The 16,382-nt window shown below is 49.8% G+C and overlaps 1 protein-coding gene across 2 annotated transcripts in view; it reads right to left on the bottom strand.

The window, feature by feature from the left end:
* The window catches only part of VPS53 (VPS53 subunit of GARP complex), a 76,532-nt gene that overhangs the window by 16,578 nt on the left and 43,572 nt on the right, over positions 1-16,382 (bottom strand). For both annotated transcript variants that reach the window (XM_058164058.1, XM_058164059.1), the window contains exons 16-18: positions 10,794-10,876; positions 9,726-9,804; positions 102-250 (exon numbers count right to left, since the gene is read on the bottom strand). In XM_058164058.1, coding sequence (XP_058020041.1) covers positions 102-250; positions 9,726-9,804; positions 10,794-10,876 — 311 coding nt within the window. The remainder of the gene's footprint in view (positions 1-101; positions 251-9,725; positions 9,805-10,793; positions 10,877-16,382) is intronic.

Genomic DNA, 16,382 nt, shown 5'->3' with positions numbered 1-16,382 from the left:
CGGTTGCAAATCCCTCACAGCCCATTGGTGGGATGCGGCTCACGGGTCGGGGACCACCCCCACCCCCCGCCTTAGGCTGACAAGCTGAGCGAGGGACTCACTTGGCAAACTTGATGCAGAACTGGGTGAAATACTTCCGGGTGGAGGCCAGGTTGTCCCGGATGATGGGGACGTTCTGCTTAATGTGCAAGATGACCGACGTCACGTAAGGGCTCTGATCCCCGACGTGCTCCACGTTTTGCCACTGCATCTGTCGAGGTCCAGAAAACAATTCTAAGGTTGCATTTTGTATTTTATAATCTGTTCCACGCTCTGAGGCTAAGGAGTTGTACTCCCCCCTCCCCACCTCAAAAGAAATCTGTTCCAAATGCAAGACACAAGCAGAGGAGAGGAGTTTCACTTTCAGTTTCACTTTCACAGCAACAGCAACCAGGGGATAGGATAGGGGAGGCCTCTGTGGGGCAAGGCTGAGGGAGAGAAGGAGATAGGATAGGCTTCTGTGGGGCAAGGCTGAAGGAGAGAAGGGGATAGGATAGGGGAGGCTTCTGTGGGGTAAGGCTGAGGGAGAGAAGGGGATAGGATAGGGGAGGCTTCTGTAGGGTAAGGCTGAGGGAGAGAAGGGGGTTAGGATAGGCTTTGGCGGGGCAAGACTGAGGGAGAGAAGGGGATAGGATAGGGGAGGCTTCTGTGGGGCAAGGCTGAGGGAGAGAAGGAGATAGGATAGGGGAAGCTTCTGTGGGGCAAGGCTAAGGGAGAGGAGGGGATAGGATAGGGGAAGCTTCTGTGGGGCAAGGCTGAGGGAGAGGAGGGGATAGGATAGGGGAGACTTCTGTGGGGTAAGGCTGAGGGAGAGAAAGAGATAGGATAGGCGTCTGTGGGGCAAGGCTGAGGGAGAGGAGATAGGATAGGGGAAGCTTCTGTGGGGTAAGGCTGAGGGAGAGAAGGGGATAGGATAGGGGAGGCTTCTGTTAGGGTAAGGCTGAGGGAGAGAAGGGAGTTAGGATAGGCTTTGGTGGGGCAAGACTGAGGGAGAGAAGGGGATAGGATAGGGGAGGCTTCTGTGGGGCAAGGCTGAGGGAGAGAAGGGGATAGGATAGGGGAGGCTTCTGTAGGGTAAGGCTGATGGAGAGAAGGGGGTTAGGATAGGCTTTGGCGGGGCAAGGCTGAGGGAAAGAAGGGGATAGGATAGGGGAGGCTTCTGTGGGGCAAGGCTGAGGGAGAGAAGGGGAGAGGACAGGCCGATCGTAACTGTTCGTTAATTTTCAAGCTGTTTGTGTCAATATATGAAGCCCTATCACATAGTTTCTTAGCGAAGCATGGGTATCCAGCTAGTACTCTATAATTCAATAAAAAATGTTTGACAGTCAAACAATTATAAGAAACATAAGGAGACAGCTTGACCCAAGCTGGGACAGTTAAGGGAATAACTGCAGGCATCCCCAGGCTGCCGTATTTAGGGGATAAACTATTATTATACGTATTAATGCTATTATAATTCTCTGTTCACAGCCATGTGGCGCCACAGCTGCCCGTCTTTCGGCTGGCACTGGCCTTCCTTCACATCGAGGTCTTCCTTAAAAGCTAGGGTATCGTAATCTAGCTTTGTAGAATTATTTATTGATTTCATTTTTATCCTGCTTTTATCTGCAAGTAACTCAAAACAAAAAACATATCTAATACTCCTTCCTCCTCCTATTTTTCCCACAACATCCCTGTGAGGTTGGTCAGGCTGAGAGAGAGTGACTGATCAGAGTCACCCAGCTGGCTTTCCTGCTTAAGGCAGGACTAGAATTCCCAGCCTCCTGGTGATTGGCCCAAAGTCACCCAATTGGCTTTCCTGCCTAAGGCAGGACTAGAACTCACCGTCTCCTGGTGATTGGCCCAGTCACCTGATTGGCTTTCCTGCCTAGGGCAGGACTAGAACTCACAGTCTCCTGGTGATTGACCCAAAGTCACCCAATCGGCTTTCCTGCCTAAGGCAACACTAGAACTCCCAGCCTCCTAGTGATTGGCCTTAAGGAAAGCCCAGTTGGCTTTCCTGCCTAAGGCAGGACTAGAATTCCCAGCCTCCTGGTGATTGGCCCAAAGTCACCCAATTGGCTTTCCTGCCTAAGGCAGGACTAGAATTCACCGTCTCCTGGTGATTGGCCCAAAGTCACCCAATCGGCCTTAATGCCTAAGGCAGGACTAGAATTTACAATTTTCTGATTTCGTTCATGTGGAGGGACTAGAACTCACAGTCTCCTGGTTTCTAAGCTAACACCACCAAACACCCGACTGGCTCCATATGCAGATCCAGGCACTGTGGCCTTTTGCAATTGACTGATGAAAGTTTGGTCAATGCCCAGACTTTCCATGACCATCCAATATTTTTTGGGGTATGGCACCCAGTAGGCGAATAACCCCTGGGACCTCCACAGCTAGTTTATGCCACAATCTTCCGACTCTGATTTTCAGACCTCGATGTTTTTTGATCTTCTCCAATTCATTGACTTCTAGTCTACAATGCCTGGAATTGCCGCCTCAATTAATTACAAACGATTATTGTCATTTTTAAAAACGCTTCCCTTCTTTGCAATGAGCTTTGGAGACGCGTACGAGTCCCTTGCTTCTCCATGTGAAGCAGGGGTCTCCAACCTTAGTAACTTTAAGGCTTGTGGACTTCGAGCTGGCTGAGGAACTCTGAGAGTCAAAGTCTACAAACCTTAAAGTTACTAAGGTTGGAGACCCCTGATGTGAAGCATGTTCAAAGCAACCTTGTGAGGAAATTGAGGCAAGGCAGGGCGGAGCCTAAACGTTTTAAATTCTAAATTTAAACGTGCACCCTAACCTCCTCACAGGTAGTCCTCGACGTACAACAGCTCACTTAGTGACCGTTTGAAGTTACGACGCTGAAAAAAGTGACTGTTGTGCCTCGCTCGCTCCCCCCGCCGCAACCGGGCCCCTCTTATCTCCTGCCGGACGCTGATAGTGCTGAAGACTGTCCTGGCATGCCTCCAGCCCCCAGCCCTGGCACCATGCCCGGACAAACCGAACAAACAAACCTCCCTCCGATAGCATGTGCGCCTGAAGCCAGCCACGAGCTGGGATTACTGGCAGCTGGAGACGAAACGATGCAATGGATAGATCCACGCTTCCGGAGAATGGAGAGGCGACGTCAGCAAAAGGAAGGGAGGGGCAGGCCTGGATAAGTGCTGAGTCATGGAGCCACACCCCATGGCCTATATAAGGGATCTGCTTTCTGGCATTCTCTGAGTCAGGCAAAGTCTAACATATCTTGCTGAAGTCACATCCTGGTCTCCTGCCTGCCTTGAGAATTTTGCTAGGACTTTGGCAGAGCTGCAGAGGCACGCCTGATACAGACTTCCCTGACTCGGCCGTCAGAGGAGGAGTGGGACACGACAGTGACTTGTGTTGTGTCTTGCCCGCTCTCACAGCAGCCGGGGCCTTCTTTTCTGCTCCCGAACACGGAGGAATGTATGCCTCCCGGCCCCAGTCCTGGCTCCATGCCCAGACAAGCTGAAGAGGAGGGGGCACCTCCCGGTCCCAGCCCTGGCTCCATGCCCAGACAAGCTGCAGAGGAGGGAGCACCCCCCGGCCCCAGCCCTGGCTCCATGCCCAGACAAGCTGCAGAGGAGGGAGCACCCCCCGGCCCCAGCCCTGGCTCCATGCCCAGGCAAACAGAGCAGCTAGACCCCTCCCCCTCCTCCACAGCATGTGAGCCTGAGGAAGGTTTATTTCCAACAGCTGCTGATTGGAGTGACCCTCGCATCAGAAGACTGGATAGGCGGAGGCAACAGAAGGAAGGGAGAGGCAGGCCTTAATGAGTGCTGAGTCATGGAGCCACACCCCATGGCCTATATAAAGGATCTGCTTTCTGGCAGTCTCTGAGTCAGGCAAAGTCGAACTTATCTTGCTGAAGTCACTTTCTGGTCTCCTGCCTGCTCTGAGGACTTTGCTAGGACTTTGGGCAGAGCTGCAGAGGCAAGCCTGATTCGGATTTCCCTGACCCGGCCGTCAGCGGAGGAGTGGGACACGACATCTTGGGATCGTTTCTCACGCTTACGGATTCCCCAAGATCACATGATCAAAATCCAAACGCTTGGAAACGGATTTATATTTGTGACGGGTTCCCCGTTTGCGACTTTCTGACAAGTAAAGTCAATGGGGAAGCCGGGTTCACTTAACGGCCGTGTGACTTAACTTGACAACTACAGTTGTTCTGCACTTCACAACCGTGGCAAGAAAGGTGGTAAAATGGGGCAAAACTCCCTTAACAAATGTCCTCACTTTGTGACAGAAATGTTGGCCTCCATTGTGGTCGTAAGCCAAGGACTCCCTGTACTTCCGAATTTAACCTCTGCGCGACAGCGGAAAAAAGTTTTCCCACGGTGATCAGATGCCCGCTTAACATAATGGATTTAATATCCATTATAGAATATATAGAATATATATTTATGTCCATACGGCAAGTTGTAAAATAATATATGATGTAATGTTATGTCTGTTATGTGTTTCTAATGTGTTTTTGTTTTTTTGTTGTATTTTTCTTTATTTTGTTTTTAAAAGTTACAAGTTTAATAAAAATCATTTTAAAATAAAATAACATCATGGATTAAAACACTTAAAACACTTAAAACACACCTATTTATTCAAGCAGGACTGGCATAATAATGTAGAATTTTAAATTTGGGGTTTATTAATATTTTAAAATTTTAAAATCTAAATTTTAATTTATCGGCCTTTATAATTTGCTTTGTTTTAAATGTTGTTTTAATTGTTTATATTTTGTTTTATCGCTGGCTGTACACCGCCCTGAGTCCTTCGGGAGAAGGGCGGTATAAAAATTTAATAAATAAATAAATAAATAAAATCTGGCTGTGTGGGAATTCCCACATCGGGAAACTACTTGATTTCTCTTCGAAATCAAACCGCCCTGCTAATCTGATGGAAGCGTGAGATATTCACCCCTGCGTGTTGACAAAAAAAACCAGGTGAAAGAGCCAAGGGCGACAGGCTGGGAAAAGTCAATAAAATCAAATCTTATCTTTAAAATATGTATTCTGCATGAATCAGGTTTTCACCCAAATACGTGCAGGTTCGTGCGCCCTCGCCGAGCCAGGACAACCAGAGGCAATGAAAGAACAAAAGTTTAAAAAGAAAAGAAAAAGGCACAGCTAGAAATACATTAAGTCTCTTCCATTGTTTCTCAGCCTTGGGACTTGAAAACGGGCGGACTTCAACTCCCAGAATCCCCCTGCCATTGCATTATGGGTTGTAAGTGCAGGGAGGCCTACTAGGCCCAAAATGGGGTATGGGGGGAGTTACATGCGCGTGCACGGGGGACGGGGGAGTGGGGGGGTCGGGCACGCATGTACAGGAGGCGGGGGGGCACGCGCATTGCATTATTTCACATTGCATTATTTAAGCACGCAAGAACAAAAAGGTTAGCCATCACTGATCTAAAGTCGGAACTAGAACTCACCGACTCTTAGTGATTGGCCCAAAGTCACTCCACTGGCTGTCATGCCTAAGGCGGGACTAGAACTCACCGACTCCTAGCGATTGGCCCAAAGTCACTCCACTGGCTGTCATGCCTAAGGCGGGACTAGAACTCACCGACTCCTAGCGATTGGCCCAAAGTCACTCCACTGGCTGTCATGCCTAAGGCGGGACTAGAACTCACCGACTCCTAGCGATTGGCCCAAAGTCACTCCACTGGCTGTCATGCCTAAGGCGGGATTAGAAATCACCGACTCCTAGCGATTGGCCCAAAGTCACTCCCTTGCCTTTCATGCCTAAGGCGGGACTAGAACTCACCGACTCCTAGCGATTGGCCCAAAGTCACTCCACTGGCTGTCATGCCTAAGGCGGGACTAGAACTCACCGACTCCTAGTGATTGACCCAAAGTCACACCACTGGCTGTCATGCCTAAGGCGGGACTAGAAATAACCGACTCCTAGCGACTGGCCCAAAGTCATTCCACTGGTTGTCATGCCTAAGGCGGGACTAAGGCAGGACTAAACATGAAATATTTTAAAACGCTCCCTTGGCTTCAAAGTTAGCCTTTTGAAGACGATAGCGAGTCAGGAATGAGTTTGTGTGGGTTTGCGTTTGAGACACTGGAAGGGGTGAAGAGAATTGAGGGTAATGAGAGGCAGTTTGGTCCAGTGGTTAAGACACAAGGCTAGAAAGCCTGAGGTTGTGAGTTCTAGTCCTGCCTTAGGCATGACAGCCAGTTGGGTAACTTTGGGCCAATCACTAGGAGTTGGTGAGTTCTAGTCCCGCCTTAGGCATGACAACCAGTTGGGTGACTTTGGGCCAATCACTAGGAGTCATTGAGTTCTAGTCCCGCCTTAGACATGACAGCTAGCTGGTGACTTTGGAGCATCCCTCTCTCTTAGCCCAATCTACCTCACAGGATTGTTGTTATGGAGAAAATAGGAGGACGACGGTGTGTGGGATATATTTGCTGCCTTGAATTAATTGTAAAATAAAGCCGGGATACAAATAAATAAACATTTGCCAATATTTTATAAATAATCTGATTAGATTATTTGATGATAGAGCAGGTGGAGTTTGCAAAAATCGATCACTCAGTTGTGTTGCCATCTGGAAATCCACTTCTGCATTTTGTATTCCAAACTGGGGGAAAAAATGAAACTTTAATTTTAGATTTTGAGGACCAGAATAATGTTGTTATAGGAACGGCTTGAAACCTTTAGCAATGTAAAGCCACTTATTTTGCAACTTATTTTTCTATTTTATTGCACCAAAAAAAGTTGGAAGTCATATTATATTATATTATATTATATTATATTATATTATATTATATTATATTATATTATATTATATTATATTATATTATATTATATTATATTATATTATATTATATTATATTATATTACATTACATTATATTTTTATTTATTAGATTTATGTGCTGCCCATCTCATCTACTGATTTTTCTTCTTTCTGCCGTTTTTTTCCTTTTTTTAACTTTTTTCTTTAACGTTCTCTATTTTTGCTCCTATTCAGATTTCTCCATTTTTGTTTCTATTCCTATGATCAACTTGAATACAATAGTTTAAAAAAAAAAGAGAGAAAACTAAATACAAAACTAAAGTTTTACAAATCCAGGCTAAATTCACTCGAGACCTTCTGTATTTCTCTCCCTTTCTTTTGGCAGACAAACCCGTCTTCGCGTCCCCCCCAAACACAATTAAAAAAAAACAAAAAACTTTCAGGCCCAGAGAAAAATTCCCTGGGAGGGGGGGGGCGAGTATCAATCTAGCAAATGTTACACCCTTTTTAAATTGCCTTTTGTGGCTTTGAACGTGACAACCATTCTTTTTTTTTCTTTTTTCTTTTTTAAAAAAGCCTCCTGCAGCTCCAAACCCCAATTCTCAAATTTCAGGGTTTTTTTCGGCAACTGTGACATCCTCCCAGGAGCACAAAAATGGGAAGGGTCTTGAATAGACCCTTGAAACACTAACTCAAATCGGAAATTTCTGAGAACTCTAGGAGTGGAATGGTCTGATATATAATGGATTGGAAGAAATGTATTTTCTTTGTTTCTGGAAGGGGAGTTGAGGTTTTAAGGAGTGACTATGGATTATGATTTGTGTTATATTTTAATTTTTGTTGTTAGTTTTATATCCTGTATTCGGTTCTGGGAAGTCCCGGGGTGGGGAGGAAGAGGAGGGGGGGGGGGATGAGGGTAGAAAATGGATTGATGGTCAATGTACAAAGATGATCGAAGACGTATAATTAATGTAAGATCGGAGCTGCCTGGCTACCACTTCAGAATGATGGGAAAGAAGGAAGTAGAAGAGAGAAGGAGGTAGGAAAGAGAAGAGGAGGAAGAGGAAAGGAAGGAAGAGGGATAGAAGAGGGAGAAGAAAGGAGTAGGGAGGAAGGAGGAGAGGATGTAGATAAGAGAAGGGGAGGATGGTCGTGGAAAGTAGAAGAAGGTAGAGAAGGGAAGAGAGTTAAAGGAAGGGGGTGGTGACCGGGCAGGTCCAATGAATTGTATATGATGGTACATTAAATATGTTATTGGATATGAATGTTAAAACTTTTTTAATATATAAAAAAAACGGGAAGGGTCTGAAACAAGAAAAGAACGGAGTATTTCTCCCCCACCCCTCAATAAAACTAGGCCCTTTTTTAAAACATAAAAATAGTCCCTAAAAGATACGGGAGAAGTAATGAATATGTTCTAAGACTGTGATGGTGAACCTAGGGCATGTGTGCCGGAAGTGACACGCGGAGCATCTCTCCAGGCATGCGAGCTGTTCCCCTTTGATCTTCCGGGTTTCGGTGCGCCGGGCAGCTAGTCATCACGCGCACAGCAGCACCGGAAACCACAAAAGCAGCCACCCAGTGCGCATGTGCGTGCCGAGAAGATAATCTTCTGGTTTGCAACGCAGGCATGCGCACTGGCCACCTGGTCTTCCAGTTTCTGGTGCGCATAGACCAGCTGGCCGGTGCGCATGCTGGAAACCAGAAGATCATCTTCCCGGCACGCGCATGTGCACCAGGCGGCTGCTGTTCCGGTTCCTGGCGCGCACATGCGCACTGGCCAGCTGGTTTTCCCACACGCGTGCGTGCCAGAAACTGGAAGACAAGTGGCCGGCGTGCATCAGTGTGCCAGAGACAGGAAGATCATCTTTCCGGTGCGCAGCTGCTCTGCTGGTTTCCGGCACTTGCACGCACGCTCCCATTTCGGCACTCGGTACCTAAAAGGTTTGCCAACAGTGTTCTAAGCCAGGGGTCCCCAACCTTTCGGACCTCAGGGACCACTAAATTCATAATTTTAAATCCTGTGGACCACTAATATGATCTGCTTAATGACCGGCTGGGTGGGTGTGGCTAGGTGGTTATGTGTGGGTGGGCATGACCAACTTGATGCCCTTGATGTCGGGGGGGCACCTCGCTGGCCTCTACTCGCCATTCCCCTCCTACCCACTCCTCACATCCCCACCTGGGCTCCTTAGGGCCCCAACGGGAAGCAGTTGTTGGAGCTAAGCAGCCACCATGAGAAAGAGTTGGCCAAGCAGCTCAGTTCAAATTGGATCTGGCCGAGAAGGAGGCTCAGCAGAAGCCCCTCACTGAGGACTAGGAGCATAGGCTTTCCAAGCAGAGGAAAGACCTGTGGGAGTGCAAAGCCAGGTACCAGCGCCTGGAGGCTCAGCAGGCTACGATGGTCAGCCAGTTGCAGGCCGTGATACAGTCCCACTGGAATAAGGTCCTCCTGCTCTTCACCACTAGCAGCACTTCCCTCCAGCCTTCTCCCAAAGCCCCACACAAGGAGGCTGAAGCAGACTCCAAGTTGGAATTTCTGCCCCCCTCTGACCCACACAAAAAGACCCCCAAGGGGGGAGATTCTCTGCAGCAACACAAAACGTTCATTGCATTGCATTCTCCTTCGGGAGAAGGGCGGTATACAAATTTAAATAATAAATAAATAAATAAATGTGTCTGGTTCAGGAGCCGTAGTTTGAGGACCCCTGATTTAGTGCAATATCAAAAATGCAAATAATTTTTCTGGGGACCACCAAAATTTTCTCGCAGACCACCAGTGGTTCATGGACCACCAGTTGGTGACCGCTGGTCTAAGCCAAGGAGGTGCAGAACTGGTTAAATTTCTGCATGGAGCATGGAGGGGGCTGGCTAGAAAGACCCCCCCCCCAAATCCTTCCGAAATTCCTTAAAGGTTTTACTTTGCTCATGGCGGTGAGGGCTGGATCGCAAGCTCCGTCCAAATCCTGCACCAGAAGCTGGATGCTACTGGAAATCACGCTGAAACAGAGGAAGGAAAAGGCATCGGTTTTAGGACCAGGGTAACCATGATGTGGTAATCAATTCCTTCGTGAAGGTACCACAAATTCAGACACCAAAGACAACATCCTAATCAAGAAACTATCCAGGAGGAAAACACGCTCCCACAAACGACGACAGGACAAGCCGCTACAGAGAGGAAATCCTGCACTCTTCTAGCACTGATGATGTTACCTAGTTGGGTCATGGAAATGTCAGTAAGAAAACAAAGAAGCAGGGAGAGCGCCTAGGGCCTACAGTCCTCCTTTTTCTCTTCCTCCTCCCTTGTGGGTGACTGTGAGTCCTAGTCCTGCTTTCGTCATGAAAGCCAGCTCGGAGACTTTGGGCTAATCACCAGGAGATGGTGAATTCTAGTTCCACGTCAGGCATGAAAGTTAATTGGGAGACTCTGGGCCAATCACCAGGAGACGGTGAGTTCTAGTACCATCTCAGGCATGAAAGCCAGCTGGGTGACTTTGGGCCAATCACCAGGAGACGGTGAGTTCTAGTACCATCTCAGGCATGAAAGCCAGCTGGGTGACTTTGGGCCAATCACCAGGAGACGGTGAGTTCTAGTACCATCTCAGGCATGAAAGCCAGCTGGGTGACTTTGGGCCAATCACCAGGAGATGGTGAGTTCTAGTTCAGCTTTAGGCATGAAAGCCAGCTGGGTGACTTTGGGCCAATCACCAGGAGACAGTGAGTTCTAGTACCATCTCAGGCATGAAAGCCGGTTGGGGGACTTTGAGCCAAGCACCAGGAGACGGTGAGTTCTAGTTCAGCTTTAGGCATGAAAGCCAGCTGGGTGACTTTGGGCCAGTCACTTTTTCTCAGCTCAACCCACCTCGCAAGATTGTTGTGGGAAAAACAGGAAGGAGTATTAATTGTGTCCGACACTTTTTATAAACAACTATAAGGGATAGGAATCAAAGGAATAAATTAAATTAATTGCCCTGCCGCTGGGGACTTACGTGCTGAAGGTATCCATCTCTCCCATCAGGGTGATTCTTTCAACCAAGCTGTCATCCACCTTCTCCTTGAGCTTTTCTTCAAGCTGGAGGAACAGAGAAGAAATTATTCCAGAACGCCAGACCCTAAACGCTGATGATGTTGCATAGTTGGGTTATGAAACGTCTACAAGAAAATAGCCAAGTTCCGAGAACCACAAAGATTTCACAGTCCCTGTATGGGCGTCCTTGCAGATTACCACTATAAAACTATGTCAAAAAGATAAATAGAAAACTGGGAATACCCCTCCCCTCCCCCTCCTATTAAAATCCCCTCCCCCAAATTTGCAACTGCCCTCCCTTGGCTTTTAAGCAGCCTGACTGAAGGTTAGGCTTCTCAAGAGCTATGAGGGCTAGAAACTTATATAAATTATAAAAATAATGTTATGATAATATGTATATTAGAAATTAATATGTATCAATCCATCAATTTATTTATTTCTTTGACCAACAGCTGTAACAAGATGAAAAACCTGCCAAATGTTAATAATGTATGTTAAAATGTACAAAAACAAGTAAAAACTTTAAAACGGTGTTGGAAACGTTGTAAAACATTCGGAAACATTGATAAAATATTCTGTTTAGCAGCAGCCTTGTTAATTTCCCCAACACTGTCTCCTTGTCTAATTTACATATACTTACTTGAATATTATTTTTGCTATATTATATATAGAATTTTAGCTATTAACGGTCATAATGATATAATTTTTTCACTTTTTAAGCACGTTTTACATTTTTCTTTCTTTCAGGAATGCATGTATTTCCATTCCAATTATTTTTCTCTTTTGTTTCTTTCTGGTATTATCTAAAAGCATTTTTTTAAAAAAAACGAGTGCTTGAAACTCGATGGTTTCCTTTTGCAGATGAAATGGTATCTCAGCACTCTTTTTGACTTTAGGAAGTGAGGCCTGGAACAAGACTGGATAGCAATAGCACTGAGACTTCCCATATTTTTCGGATTATAAAACGCTCCCGAAGTATAAGATGCGCCTAGCTTTTGGGGAAGAAAACAAGGGGAAAAAAATCTGCCTCTGCCTCCCAGCAATTTAGCACAAGCAGCTGATTGGCGGTTGGATCGGCCTCCCAGAATACCGCCTATCAGTTGTTCCAGGCTGTGGGGATTGCCATCGCCCATCACCGCCGTCACTGCCTATCGCTGCTGCCGCCTATCCCCGCCGCCTGGAACGGGCCAAAAACGGAACGCACAGAGGCCGAAAGTGGGGTGTGCGGAGGCAGCAGCAGCAATGGGCGACGACGGCAGCGGCAATCCCTGTAGCCTGGAACAGCTGATAGGCGGTATTCCGGGAGGCCGATCCAACCGCCAATCAGATGCTTGTACTAAATCAGGCTGTGCTGAAGCTGACCAGACCGTTTGCTGTTTGCTGCAAGGAGGTAAATTGCTGGGAGGCAGAGGCCAGCGGGTGGGGGCCGGTGGGTGGGCAGGGCTTCAGCAACATTCACTGTATAAGACGCATAGACATTTCCACTCACTTTTGGGGGGGAGGGGAGTGAGTCTTTTTCTTTCTTTTTTTTTTTTTATAAAAAAGTTTTATTTCCATTTTCCATCAACATATTCAATGTACAGTCTCTTATTCAACATCAATCATTAACTTTCATTTGTTACTTATTTGGGCCTGCTCAGCTACCACTTCCTTGCTTAACACAACCTGTTGTGACCCAGGTTCCTGGACCCAGACTCCTGGACTCGGATGATTCAGAAAATGAGGGAGAAGACCTGGCAAGCCCTGCTTCTCTTGAGCCCTCTCCCTCCCTGGCACCCACTCAAAGGGAGGGGCCGGCAAGGCCTGATTCTCCCGGGCCTTCTTCTGATTTGGCAACGCCCCAAGAACAGTTTTGGAGGGACGCAAGATTACGAAGGCTTGATCGACGTGCGCAGCAGCGGAAGAGTTGGGACAAAGCCAAGTCATAATTGTCATGCAGTGACATCTGCAGAGACTATAAATAGGAGGCGGGACTTCCTGGTTTTTTGTCTCGGACAAAGCAATGAATTTGGCGCAAGCTAATTCATGGAGGGAAGAATATATTCGTGAGTAATTCTGGCCTTATCTATAATTTCCTCGTTATCTCCAGAAACTTGGCAGGCCCGTGGGTAGACGTGGCCAGGACATGTATCTATGTAAATAAAAGGAAAAAAGGAAGGCCTCTGACGGACTCTTTGCTGGGAGTATTGGGGAAGGAAACAGAACATTTTGTCCAAGACCTGACTAAAACATCTTCCACCAAAGATGGATCAGCAGCAGGTACAGCAGCAGTTAGAGCAGCTACGGCTAATCAACAGCTCCAGCAGCAAGTGGCTCACTTGGCAGGCCAACTTGCTGCCAGGAATGTGCCTGCAGCCCCCCATCCTCCCACTCCTCCTCCTCGCCGCAAGTGCCCGATAACCGTGCGGATAAGTTTTCTGGGCAGCCTGAGATGTTCCCGACCTTCTTGGGACAGTGCCAGCTCTACATGGCTATGAGGCCAGAGGATTTCCCAGGCGACCGGGCTAAGGTGGCCTTCGTGATTAACCTTCTTTCCGGCTCGGCTGCTCGATGGGCCACGCCCTCTTGCTCCAGGACAGCCCCTGCTGGCGGACCAACAGCGTTTTGGCAGCACCTCGCACCATGTATGAGGACCCGTTCGAATGCTGGCGGCAACCAGGCGCCTTAAGGAACTCCGTCAAGGAAACGCCCCTGCAGGAGTACATCGCGAATTTCGTCTTTTGTGCCAGGACTCTGACTGGAATGATGCAGCGCTGGTGGGCGCGTTCAGGAGGGACTCTCAGAGGAATTGCAAGGCGAGCTGGCCCGCGTGGGCGCCCGCGGACCCTCGACAACTTGGTGCCCTTTGTCTCCGCCTCGATGCCCGTCTGCAGCGGCGACCGTCCCGTCGCACCCCGGGACCCTCCGTCGACATCTGCACCCCACTTCCTGCACCACCAGCACCCAGGGTCGCCCACGTTTTGTAACCGCTGCGGAAGAGCCCATGGAGTTGGGAGCGGCCAGACCTCGCCTAACAGCCCAGGAGCGGAACCGGGCGCCAAGGGGATTGTGCCTGTACTGTGGGGAGCCCGCCACTTCGCCGCTTCTTGCCCCAGAAAGCGGCGGCACGCACGCCGTCCCCGAATCACAGCGTGACCAATCGGAAGCGGGCAGGCCCGACCTCGGGAAACCCTAGGTCGGGCACGTACTAAGCCCCACTGGGCGTTGAAGTAGACTCTGGGCCCCTCGGCATCTGATTCTGGACACACGGATATGGTTGGGGAACCAGTCGGACGGGCTCCAGGCGCATGCGCTGGTGGACTCAGGGCCACAACAAACTTTATGGACCAGGCCTTTGTGACCCAGTTTGCGGTCCCGTGGTTCCGGTGGACCCTCCGATGCGGTAGAGACAATTGATGGGCGAGAACTGGTGTCCGGCCCCATTAAATTCGCCACCCAGCCTTTGCGCCTGGCTATTGGGGACCATGAGGAGGCGATCCAGTTTTATGTCACGGCGGACCTTCATTTTCCCTTGGTCCTTGGGTTGGCCTGGCGGACCCACGATCCTCAGGTGGCCTGGTCGCGAACGCCATCTCTTTCCCGAGTCTGCAGTGCGTCGATCACATCCGCCACACCTGTGCCGGCCAGAACGTCCCCACCGCTGCCATCACCTTGCCTCCTGAGCTGACGGACTTCGCCGGCGTGTTCAGCGAGAAGGAGGCGGACCGACTACCCCGATCGGCCCCACGATTGCCCGTGGACCTTCTGCCCAACGCACCACTGCCTGTGGGACGCCTGTATTCCATGTCGGAGCCCGAGTTGGCCGCCTCAGGGACTTCCTGGACAAAAACCTGGCCCGAGGGTTCATCCGCCTTCAAAGTCCCCTCTCGGCCCCGGTCCTCTTTGTGAAGAAGAAGACAGGGACTTGCGCCTATGCTGTGATTACCGCCGGCTAAACGCCATTACGGTGCGGAATCGCTACCCCTGCCGCTCATCCGGAGCTACTGGAAAGGTTGCGGAGGCCACGATCTTCACCAAGCTCGATCTCCGGGGGGCCTACAACCTGGTGCGGATACGAGAAGGAGACGAATGGAAGACGGCATTCGGCACCCGATACGGACACTACGAATACACTGTCATGCCATTTGGGTTGACCAATGCTCCGCCGTTTTCAGCACTTCATGAGCAGCGTGTTCGAGACATGTTGGATCGGTTCGTGGTTATCTACCTCGGCGACATCCTGATTTACTCCCGGTCCAGGAAAGCCACCTTCGACACGTCAGTCTGGTTCTGCAACGCTTGCGGGAGCAACAACTCAATGCGGCTGGAGAAATGCGTCTTCTTCCGGACTTCCATAGAATTCCTCGGGCATATCATCTCGCCCGAGGGCATAGCCATGGACCCATGTAAAGTAGAAGCTTTGTGTAGCTGGGAAGCCCTCGTCGGGTGAAGGATGTTCAGCGCCTGCTGGGCCGCCAACTACTACGGACCTTCATCCCGGCTTCGCCACACTGACAGCTCCACTTACCCAGCTCCTCAGGAAGAAGGTTGCATTCGGTGGGGTCCCCGCAGCAAGAAGCATTCACAGCCCTCAAGAAAGCCTTCGTCACGGAACCCGTCCTGAGGCATCCCGACCCGCTCCGGCCTTTTGTGGTGGAAACGGACGCGTCCAATGTGGCTCTGGGGGCGGTGCTGCTACAGGCTCCGGCGAATGGTGGCACACTTTTTCCCTGCGCTTACTACTCCGGAAACTCAACCCTTCCGGCGCAACTACACTATCTGGGAAAAGAGTTGCTGGCTATCAAGGCTGCATTCGAGGCTTGGCGACACCATCTGGAGGGCCCGACATCAGGTGGAGGTCGAGCGGACCATCGGAATCTCGAGCACCTCACCACAGCTCGGAAGTTGAACCAGCGGCAGATCCGGTGGTCGTTGTTTTGCCGGTTCAACTTCCGCGTGACCTACATTCCCAGCGGTCACAACCGGAGGGCGGATGCCCTGTCCCGCAAGCCAGAGTACCTCTGCGCCAAGGACCCCTTCCTCCACGGACAGTGCTGCGGCAGAAGCCTTGGCCGCAGCACGGGAGCCAGTGGACTTGCGGGCCCAGGTGCGAGGCGCAGCGCCAGGACGCCTGGTCGCAGCAAAGGAGGCGGAGGTGGGCCCCACGTCTCCTTGGACCTTGGAGGAGGACTTACTCAAGTTTGGGCGATTATATGTGCCCACAGGACCACTCCGAGCCCTCGTCATGACCCAGTGCCACGACAACCCTGCAGCAGGACATTTTGGGTTCTTCAAGACCCTCCACCTGGTGACACGGACCTTTTGGTGGCCCAGTGCGGCATGATATACATGCCTCGTGACATCCTGCGTACCGTGCCGGCAAGCCAAGACCGCCACGGGGCCCCTCCGGGCTCCTCCAACCCTTGCCGACACCCGACAGACCCTGGGGCGATCTCTATGGATTTCCTGACAGACCTGCCGCCGTCCTCTGGGTTCACCACGGTGCTGGTGGTGGTGGACATGCTCACCAAGATGGCACACTTCATCCCATGCCGCTGACTGCCCACAGCCG

Source organism: Ahaetulla prasina, chromosome 1, assembly GCF_028640845.1.
Source record: "Ahaetulla prasina isolate Xishuangbanna chromosome 1, ASM2864084v1, whole genome shotgun sequence".
Lineage (NCBI taxonomy): Eukaryota > Metazoa > Chordata > Lepidosauria > Squamata > Colubridae > Ahaetulla > Ahaetulla prasina.
The sequence above is the reverse complement of the archived record's forward strand: the minus strand, read 5'-3'. Positions and strand labels throughout refer to the sequence as shown.